Source organism: Canis lupus, chromosome 1 (genome assembly GCF_003254725.2).
Source record: "Canis lupus dingo isolate Sandy chromosome 1, ASM325472v2, whole genome shotgun sequence".
Classification (NCBI taxonomy): domain Eukaryota; kingdom Metazoa; phylum Chordata; class Mammalia; order Carnivora; family Canidae; genus Canis; species Canis lupus.
In genome coordinates, this window is record NC_064243.1 from 16,683,141 (window position 1) to 16,694,235 (window position 11,095).

The following is an 11,095-nucleotide window of genomic DNA, read 5'->3' on the forward strand; positions in this document are numbered from 1 at the left end:
TCTATAGGGCCCAGGCAGGTGGCTCAGATGAATGAAGACTCGGTGTGTAAGCAGTGGAGAGTAAGCTAATCCATCGTGCCAATGGGAAGATAGTGGCTTTAGTTCTTCCTGTTTTCAAACAGATGCCATTGTCCAGATTTCTGTATGAAATCTCCCCAATTTTTAAGCGTTAGGATATTCAGAGGACAATGGTATCCATAAACGACTGCAGAAACCCGTATGGAGTTTATGTGGTGTGTATATGGATATGGTCATACACATCTGTATTTGATATATAGCTAATGTATATATCTGTATCTATTATATACACACATTATTTGTATAGTATGCTGTTAATTCTCTTACAGAGAAGAGGATTGAGATATTTTTGGAGAAATGTGGTCTACAATGATTATATAAGGATGGAGAATTCTGATCATGTTAAGTTTTAAAATGCTTATAGGGCATCTTAATAGAGATGTCAGAAGGCAAAGGGCAGACTGCGAAGAGAAAGGCTGCAAAGGGCTCCCAGACTCTCTGGTCAGCCAGAGCCTTCATCCTCCTCACGAGATACAGAGCTAATGAGGTGTTTTTTTATTACAGGCTCACCAGGACCAAAGGGGAGCCCGGGTTTCCCCGGAATGCCAGGCCCTCCTGGACAGCCCGGCCCCCGGGGCTCAATGGGACCCATGGGACCATCTCCCGATCTGTCTCACATTAAGCAAGGCCGGAGGGGCCCCGTGGTCAGTATTTTGTCAGAGATCCACTTACCGTTGTTGAGGAAAGCCTCTTCTTGTCCCATGCCTTTTCCTTCTTTTGAGCTAGATCCCTTTATCTTATAGGGTCCGCCAGGTGCACCAGGAAGAGATGGCTCTAAGGTAAGTCTTAGAGTGGTCCTTACAGCCCAAGTATTACTAATTGCAGCCAACTTGGCAGGCATCACATAAAGCTCAAGCACTGTTTACTACCCCCATTTTGTGTGTTGCAAAATTGAGACACTTTTTTCCCCCAAGCAGGAAAGAAAAGCTAAGATGCAAATAACCATAATTACAAAAACAACCATCAAAACCACTTCTAGGAATGAACACCCCCATAAATTTTAAACAAGCCTCCATGCAGCAGTGTTCTCCTGCAGGGCTATGGTGTGTGTCCCCACTCCTTTAACATGTTTGCATCAAGACCAGGAAAAGCTCCATGTTCAGCAAGTGGATAGTTTCACTTCAAGAGCTGCCCACTACTCACCTCTCAAATAAGTCAGCGTGCATTACTTTCAAAAGTTTGTACGTTATTGCACACGTTGCCTGGAAATACAAGCATTCCTTTTGTCAGATCTGGACTGAAAATACGTGGCCCTGGGGGACATCGGAATAAGAGACACTTGACCCAAGTGGTTCTGTTCAGATAAATGGTCCCTTGAGTCCAGCTTCAAGCTTGTATTTGTTTCTGATAGAAAATACTTGTTTGTGCAGGGCAATGGTGATGCTGGGGGTCTAAATAGAGAGTGGTAGTGGCATCCTACGTGGTCCACAAAGCTAATCCGACCTTTCTGCTTGCAGGGAGAGAGAGGGGCACCTGGACCCAGAGGGTCGCCAGTAAGTAGCACTATCTGCCCCGCTCCCCTGCTCCCTCAGGGGAATGTCCTCAGGGATGTAGCTCTGATGAGCCTATAAGTGGGTCTTACCAGCAACAGCCAGCCCCTTCTATCCATCACTCATCCTGCCCAAGTCGAATTCCATGGTTAGGAAAATCATGGAGGACTTTAAGAACTGGTTGGGATTTATTTTTAAAATTTGTTTTCTGGGTTTTTGGTTGGTTGTCCCCACCCCCCCATGCTAATCTTTACATGGAAGATCTTCTGTTAGGATTAAACAAAAACAAAAACCAGTAGGCCATGAGTCTATTTGAGCATTTATGTTGCTGTAGGCCTTTTATATATGTTAACTCATTTAAATGTTCACTTATGAAACCCTATGATGTTGGTGCTATTATCTCCATTCTACAGATAGGGAGATGGAAACCCAAAAAATTGAGTGACTTGCCCAAGACCAGCTAGTAAGCGACAGAGCTGAGATTCAAACCCAATAGAATCCCAACCTCTTAACCACTACTCTGCACCTCCATAAGTCTCTTCCCCATTTTCTTCAGGAGAGTAATGTAGGAGGGTTCTTCTCATATTCTTTCATTCTACCAGATTTGATGTAGCTGAGAATTAGGAGGGAGGAGAGATGATGTGTCACCTAGCTCATAGAGAAGATGAAGGAATTAGAAGACAATCTTAAGAACACCACCCCCCTCCCCACCCTGGCTACTATAGTAGGTGTTACGTTTACTCCACTTAGGATGCAGGGTTATCAACTAAATAGTTGCCATCAAGCCAGGGGGAGTAGCAAATCATGGTGCCCATAGAAGCCATGGCTTTGCACAGCACTGAGTCTGTGGTCTTCTGGCTTTGACTCCTCTCATGTGCACAGGGACCCCCTGGTTCTTTCGACTTCCTGCTACTTATGCTGGCTGACATCCGCAATGACATCGCTGAGCTGCAGGAGAAAGTATTTGGGCACCGGACACACTCTTCAGCAGAGGAGTTCCCTTTACCTCAGAAGTTTTCCAACTATCCAGAAACCATGGACTTCGGCTCTGGAGACGAGTACCCGAAAAGAACGGAGACAAGGGACTTGGGACCCACCAGAGACTTTTATCCTTAGCACATCCCATCATCCGTCACACCAGAGGAGAGGAAAAGGAGTGTTTTCACCTGCAGTTAAATCATATACAGGAAAAAAAAAAAAAAACCCACTGGAGACCCAGAAAAGATACATCTTTCATCTCTTTACTCTTTTCCTGCCTTCTCCCTCCTGCTCTTCTTCCAAATACTGTTCTCAGAGTCGCCTGCAAGAGACCTGAGGGAGTCAGTCACTAATTTACATGCTTCCCTCCAAGAGACAGTTAGGGGGGCAGAGGGCTGAGGGATCCTACATTCGAAGTCTCCTTTTACTTCTTATTTAGGAATTTCTGGATTTCTGAGTTAAGTGGCCCTCATGGGGTCTTAAAGGTCCAAAAGGGAAAAGTGGCAAGGTGAGCTCTGAGAAGAGGTGAGGTTACTTATTTAAAAAAAAAAAAAAAAGTATGTGTCCAAACTAGACTACTACTCAGTATCAAAATTAGGCTCTTTAATTAAAAGGGGGAAAACAACCATGTATATCTGACCTTGGCAGATATTTTTTTTCCTTGTCAATCTAATGTATTTTAAATAGTCTATCCTCCTGTCCAACCTTGTTTACCAATTTTGATTAAAGGAAGGAGGGAAATGAGGAGGAGCAGGGATTAGGGAAGAGGGAGAAAAATTATAGTCCTCTATTTACTCTCCTGTAAAGTTGCCACATTCTACATTCAAATATGACTATTATGGGTTTGGGCCATGCGGTTCTGTAAGTTTCCTATTCAGAGAAGAATGTTACTCTAGCTGTAGGACTAAATCCTCTTCTCAGAGCAAACGAATGAAGTGCCCAGATCCCCTCTAGAATGATGGGCTCCTGGTTTGCCAGGATGGTTTAAAGCTACTTGATCCCATGAGTGGGCTCACTCGGTAAATCACCAATGGTTAAATAAGAGTGGTGGACACATAGGGAGATGCGCTGAATGGCCTGGATCTGCCTGGGTGCCCAGGAGGTGCCATTAGGCCATGATCCTGGTTAGATCAACGTGCACTGGAGGCTGGAAGGAGGCAGTCGGGGAGGGAGAAGCAGAGCCCAGGGCAGGTTCCCGAAGGACTCTGTAGAGCCAAGTCAATCTGCTCTCCTTGGGAATTGGAAGCCCTCGTCTGGGGCCAGCAGAGCTTGCCAACACAGAGAGTATGCACCACTGGAAGTTCTCTTGGAGGCAGACGGAAATAACAATTTTTCTTGGTTGCCAGAAATTTCCTTCCCACTATTCCCATTTTTCCCCAGTTTTCCATCATTCAGTCCAAGTTTTCGTTCTCACAGGCCTTCTCCTGGATCCTCCTTCCTCAGCAGAGGTGGGAAACAGCCGGGAGAGGCTTGTATTCTCAAACTTCTGTTGAGTCTGTGGTCGCCCATACACCTCTGGGTCCCAGAGGGAAGCATATTCCAGAAAAGACTTCCTCTGGTTCTGTAGAAACAGGACCAAGAGTAACCCCCAAAGAAATGAGCAAGAGCATCCACTCTTTTGGAATATTGTTGAGGAATCTCTTGGTTTTGATGGGGATTGCACAGTTTTCCTTGAATCCACATTGGCATCTGCCACCCAGAAAGGCAGCCACCTGTTCGGCAGCCCTCCCCTCTGTCTTGAGCCTCACGGATGATCATTGTCACACTCATGCTTGCTCATGGTGGGGTTCCTCTTCCTCACCCTGCGGTTTCTCCCCATATTTCTGGGACATGTGTGTTTACTTCTCTTTTTCCATTTTGCCCGTCATTTAACTCTCCTCCTGGGAAAGCTTGTTGAGGAGAGCCACTGTGGGTGAGCGTGTGCCACCTTTCAATCTTCTTTCTCTAGAACCAGAGGAAGGACTTCTGTTTGTGAGTCTCCCATGACAACAGCCTGCCGTCCCTTATTGCCATCAAGGTAGAAGCATAGCCAGTCAGCCACTGGCTGGGTTTTTCGCAGACCCTTTGCTCCACTGTTTCTTCCTCTTGCAAAATCCCCAGGGCCAGTCTGCCAGAAAGTCACAGGAACGAGCAAACGCATTCTCAGCGTTCCTTTTTTAGCATTTTCCCTCCACCTTCCGTCTCTCCAGAGTTCAGTCTTCACCGCAAAAGCCCTACCAACCTCGGGTTCACTGAGAGCTGAGCTAAGCAGCTGTTGATTCCCATCTGGAATGCATTTAACATTGCCTGTTTGCAGAACACAATATTTAAAGGGTGTGGATGGATAAGTGCTAAAGAAAATTATTTACAGGCCTTAGGAGAAATAATTAGGTCCATCTTTGATTTTTTTTTAATGAGGATTTGTGTTTAGAAATACAAACTTCTTTATTGTCACATGCTCATAAAATGCAACCAAACTGCATGTTTGACCAGAGACTAGAATAATATATTTTAAAAGGAACTGAAGGAAGTAATATCTGGGATTCATGAGCCTATTCTATATGCTATTCTCCAGCAAAATACATAATAACCTGTATTATATACTTTCCATCTGCTAAATCAGGTCAGTTTATAATTGTTCATCCTGAGATTCTCAAACCTTGGACTGCTACCCAGGAACAAGTAGGTACCCTGTAAGCCCAGATTATACTTTTCGAAGATAAGGCAAAATCACTGTTAATCCTCATGTATCTTTTAGTGACAGGACGTCAAAGCTCACTGTCTAAACAGTGCTTCTCAGAACCTAATGGGGAATAAAATTTGCCACAGCTTTGCTAAGCTGCACCATGTTTTATGGGGAGAAAAAAGATCTTTGCACATCTTCTCAGCCCTTTAGCAGAAATACTGGCTTTCATTTTTTTGCACCCTGATAAATAGAATCTAAAATAAGACCTCATAATTGCTCTTTTTTTTAGAAAGCTGTGGGAATAAAAAATATGCTATTGAAAATAGTGCAAGGAGGGCATCCGTTTTCGTTTAGGAAAATCCTCCTCCATCCCCATTTCCAGAAGGAGAAATTATAAGCTTTACTACACCAAAAAGTTTGGGGGGGTACAAAGGGAATGCTGTCTTCTTCGTCCTGTGTTCATTCCAACACCCGCCACCGAGTGAACTGACCGGCTGAAGTCATTTCTACTGTATAAACTCAGGTAGGCCCATAGCCTAACAGGTACACATAACAAATGTGCATTGGCACGGGGGCAGGGGTATTAACCCACCAAACACCAGGTGAAGGGCACCCTGGCTCTGATCATACTTCCCTCTCCAGGATTCACAACTACTCTTTGCCTTATGATGGCTTTCTCCAGGCAGGCAGGGGAAGATCATCGCCATGACTAGGCACCAGGCATCTCCTTGCACCAAGAGCAAATTCCTTGTCATACTTTGGGCATCGCTGTCCCTCCCCCTCTCCCCCAAGGCCGGCCTGTCACAGAGAGACAGCAGCCTCATTGTGCAACCTTGACATCTTTCAGATAACCTTCCTGAAGAGGAAATTTATTCATAGGAATCCAGGCCAAACAACTAATAGAATAGAGCCATCTCAAGTTATTAATAATGAATTCAGGGAAAGAGATGAAGTTTTTCCTGGCACGGTCAGCATGTATATTTCCCAACAAATCAAAAAATAATTTTCCATTTGAAGCAAAAAAAAAAAAAAAACATGACTGGAATTGTTAAAGCATAAAATCTTATACTTCACTGGTTCCTTAAAAAAAAAAAATATGACGGCTTTAGGGAAGGCATAGACGAAAGAGCCTTTTACACATCCCCCAGAGACCCTCAGCATTCTTTATGAGATCCCGAAAGCATGTGCCCTAGAGGATTCTGTGTGTGTCACGACTGTTATTTTGCAGTGACTTGTCCTATACTTCAGTAGCTGGGTTCATTATTTATAACAGGTCCATATCACAGTTGAGCTAATATTCAAAACAGTTATGGATGTGATACTATGAAGTACTTTTGATGAGATTATATATGCTTAATAACAAAGTTATTTTTCTTATGTGGTTGTCCTGTGTTTTGTCCTGACTCTCGGTCTCTGTCTTTATGAGAGGAGTACAAGGAGATGGAGACATCTCTCCCAAGAGCTGGAACGCGCATTGCCGGTGGGCCACCTCCTGGGGTCTGAGTGTGGACAGAACATCTGAATCTGAGTCAAGGTCGAAAGGCCCATATGTCCAGCTGGGGAGGATGCTCTGGGGAACCACTACCCCCCACCAAGTGGGCTCTTCAAACCGGAACTCTCGGGGGATCATTGGAGAGGCCTGTGAGGGTCCTGCACGCTGCTCCTGTTGTACTATGAGCAACTCACTTCTCAGTTGGTTCTGGGTTAGAATTCCACATAAGGCTGCCTTCAGAGGAGAAAAATAAAAGTTGACTACCCAAAAGAGAGGGGGTGAGGAGGAAGTCCCTTGAGTTGGTAGCCGAAGTCCCCTATGTGAAGACAAGAAAAAGCGAATTGTCATCAATTAGGCCATAGGGGAGGTGGAGTGGTGTAATCGAAAGGGAGGATACCTCTAAGGGACTTCCAGCGCTCACCAGCGGGGGGTGTCTTCAACATCCTGAGGTTGGCCTAGATTTCTACATCTCGTTTCCATTCAGCAAATATTTATCCGACGCTTGTTGTAAGCTACATCCTGTGCTCTGCGCTGCAGACACAACAAGGAACCAGAAAGTCCTAATCCCCGCCCTCCTGGGGATCTCTGGCGAAGCAGAGCGGGATCCTCCCAGGCAAATCAATTAATCACGAAAAGATGCAATTACAGACTGTGATTAGCCCTGGGAGGGACACGTGCTTCAAGAGCCAGCCACAGCTCAGGCCAGCAGGACCGCCGCGCTCCCCGGCCCGCCCTCCCAGAGTAGCACCCAGCACCCAGCGGCACCCATCCCACAGCCACTTTAGGTGCCCAGCCCACGCAGAGAAGGCTTCACGCATCCCGTGGGTGAAATAACTATTGGTGGAAATCTGTGAGATGGCTTCACATGTAATTTCTCCAGCCTTAGTTTGAAAAGCAGCTTGTGGGGCCACCCGGATGGGTCAGCGGCTGGGCTCCTGCCTTCGGCTCAGGTTGTGATCCCGGGGTCCTGGGATCGAGTCCCGCATCGGGCTCCCTGCATGGAGCCTGCTTCTCTCTCTGCCTATGTCTCTGCCTCTCTCTATGTGTCTCATGAACGAATGAACAAATAAAATCTTTAAAAAAAAAAAAAAAAAGCAGCTTGCAAACCAAGAGCAGGGGCACCAGTGCTCCTCACAGCCTCCGGACGGCCCATCCGGGCGACTGGCTTCTCACCCCCTTCACTGGGGTCTTGATTCCAGCACAACTGGAAGCTAGTTTCCTCCCTGACCCTCAGGTTTTGAAGAAGCTTGCTGTGCTTCTGAAACTGCAACCCCAGCCAGACTCCCATCACCTGCTCACTCGTGGCTGCAAGGTTACAGGGTGGCCGTGGGGGGCCTGAGCTCAGTGGGCCGGGGGGCTCAGTGCAGGGCATCTCTGCCAGGGGACCGCAGGGGCAGCCTCAGCTGAACTGCGAGGCTCGGGATCGGCATGGGTGGGAGGTTGGGGGGCGCTCACTTCCTCGGGCCCGAGTGGAGCAGCACGTGTGGGGGCTGAAACAACGGCGATGTCGTGCCACACAGGTCTGGGCGCTGGGTGTCACAGAGGTGTCAGCAGGGGCGTGTCTTCCGGAAGCTGTGCGAGACAAGCTGTCCATGCCTCACTGCAGGTCCTTTTTTTAAAAAAAAAAAAATTTATTTATTCATGAAAGACACAGAGAGAGAGAGAGAGGCAGAGACACAGGCAGAGGGAGAAGCAGGCTCCCTGCAGGAGCCCGACGTGGAACTCGATCCCAGGACCCCGGAATCATGCCCTGAGCCAAAGGGAGATGCGCTCAACCACTGAGCCACCCAGGCATCCCCTCTCTGCAGGTTATCGTGGTGACCCACCAGCCTTGGGGTTGCTGCCTCGAACATCACAGGCTGCTCTGCCTTTATGTCTGCGTGTCTCTGTCTTCATGTGTTACTCTCCTTTCTGTCTGTGGTTTTGTTTTGTTTTTTTTTTTTTTTGAGAGCATGAGAGCACAAGTTGGGGGTGGGGAGGGACATGTAGAGGGAGAAGGAGAGGATCTCAAGCAGGCCCCACGCCCAGTGTGGAGCCCCATCTCACAACCCTGAGATCATGACCTGAGCTGAAATCAAGAGTCGCACACCTAACTGACTGAGGCACCCAGTCGCCCCTCTTTTCTCTTCTCGTAAAGACACTGCTTACTGATGACAGCTCGCCATCCAATGGTCTCATCTCAATTATATGAGACCATTGGACCCTATTTCCAAATAAGGTCACATTCTCAGTTGCCAGATACACATGAATTTGGGGGCATGGAGAGGAATACCACTTAACCAAGTACAAGAAGGAAATTTTCGAACTAATCTTTGGCTTTTATCAGCTTTTATCACCCTGCTTATTTCCTTTAATAGCATCTTTTCAAACCTGAAATTCTTGCCTACTTCAATAAAAATGCATTGAGGGCCAATGGTAGTGATAAAAGTCCCTGCTCTCATGAAGTGTGCCTTTTGGTCCAGGCAGACAAATAATAGATATTAGTCTGGGTTCTCCAGAGAAACAGGACCAATAGGATGAATATGTGTGTACAGATAGGTAGATATTGATAGGTAAATATAAATATGTATGTATTTATACAGAGTTACTTTAAGAATTGGCTTATGTGACGTAGAGACTGGCAAGTCCAAAGTTGCTAGGGTAGGCTAGCAGGCTGGAGACCTCGGGAACATTTGATGTTGCAGTTCCAGTCCAAAGGCAGTCTGCTAGCTGAATTCCTTTTTTGGGGTAGTTTAATGTTTTTCTGTTAAGGCCTTCAACTGATTGGATGAGGCCCACCCACATTATGGAGGACAATCTGCTTTGTGTAGTCTACCAATTTACATGTTAATCTCATCTTAAAAAAAAAAAAAAAGAACCTTCACAGCAACCATCTAAGATAACGTTTGACCAAATATCTGGGTACCAGGGCCTAACCAAGTTGACACATAAAATTTACCATTATAATGTGTGTCTATGTTAAAAAGAGCTATGGTGGAAAATAAAGTAGGGTAGAGGAATAGACAGTGGTGGGGGGTGGGAAGGTACACTTTAGATGGGATCTTCTGGAGAGACCTCAACAGAGGGGTTGTGAGCAGACACCTGAATGATGGGAGAGGTGAGCCATATCGAGATGCTGGGGGGAAACGATCCACACAGAGATCTGAGTGAGACCCTGAGGCAGACCTACTTGGTGTGCTCACAAAGTGCCAATGAGCTCATTGTGGCTGGGACAAAATACACACATACCCATGCAGGGAGGTGGTAGGAAATGCCTTGGAGAAGCAGCCACAGTGTGGGTAGAACTTTACAGCCCTCTTCTAGGACTTAGTAATTCCTTCTGGACCCATGGAGGGTTCTGGAAGGTGCAAGGATGGGAGAAGGGCAACCCACTGGGAGGCTGTAGAAGCCAGTGCCTTGTTTCTCAACCGTCAGCCTCTGTAAGAACTTGTTGCTCATCTGTTGTCTGCTTCCTTGGGAGACTGGAAATCCTTCAGGGGCAGAAACTTTATTTCTCCTTACTATACTCCCAACATCTCCCAACATGCTCAGAATATGGAGGGAGTCCAATATTTTTTCTACTGAATTTGATAGAATTTACACATTCATCACAAAATCCACAGGCTGGCTACTCTCATTATCCGTCTTATATACATATACTGTCCAAGGTCACAAAACTTGCCCAAGGTCACAAAGCTAAAACATTCATATTTGTATTTCAAAGCAAACGTCAGTTCACTGTCAGATTAACCCTGTAGGATACACACAGCTCAGCCGCCGGCCCCACATTCTGCCCCCATGTTGGAATCACACATGACTTCATAGGGTGGCTCTCCATGGTACAGAAGGCCAGGGGTCGTATGTTCGTATGTTAATCTATGCTGGATTGACTACCTCTCTGGCCTTCTGATGTGAGGTGACTGGCAAATGCACACAGTGAGACCATATACATAAAATAGAAATATGATTTATTCTCAAGGAAATGATGAAAGAATAACAAAGCTAGTATAGTTACTTAGTGCTAGATATGGTCCAAAGAAAACTAGGAGTCAAGACTCAAAAATTATATATAACCAATTCAATAATGCATTAATAAAAAGAAATATGCTGTCGTTCAGGAGAGCTCTTTTTTTAAAAAAAAAAAGATTTTATTTATTTATTCATGAGAGACACAGGGAGAGAGAAGAGAGAGAGAGGCAGAGACACAGGCAGAGGGAGAAACAGGCTCCATGCAGGAAGCCCGACGTGGGCCTCGACCCTGGGTCTCTGGGATCACGCCCCGGGCTGAAGGCAGCGCTAAACCGCTGAGCCACCCGGGCTGCCCAGAGCTCTTTTTTCTAGAAGGAATATATCCAGTGAGTCCCTATTAAATAGTCACTGATCAACGCACACAACCATTTCTAGTAAAAGTTC

The 11,095-nt window shown here is 46.1% G+C and overlaps 1 protein-coding gene across 1 annotated transcript in view; it reads left to right on the forward strand.

Annotated features, from left to right (window-relative positions):
• The window catches only part of CCBE1 (collagen and calcium binding EGF domains 1), a 227,104-nt gene extending 220,516 nt beyond the window's left edge, over positions 1–6,588 (forward strand). The window contains exons 8-11 of the mRNA XM_025422130.3: positions 583–722; positions 822–857; positions 1,536–1,571; positions 2,451–6,588. Of these exons, the coding sequence (XP_025277915.1) occupies positions 583–722; positions 822–857; positions 1,536–1,571; positions 2,451–2,684 (446 nt within the window). The 3' untranslated portion in view covers positions 2,685–6,588. The remainder of the gene's footprint in view (positions 1–582; positions 723–821; positions 858–1,535; positions 1,572–2,450) is intronic.
• Positions 6,589–11,095: the final 4,507 nt, after the last annotated feature.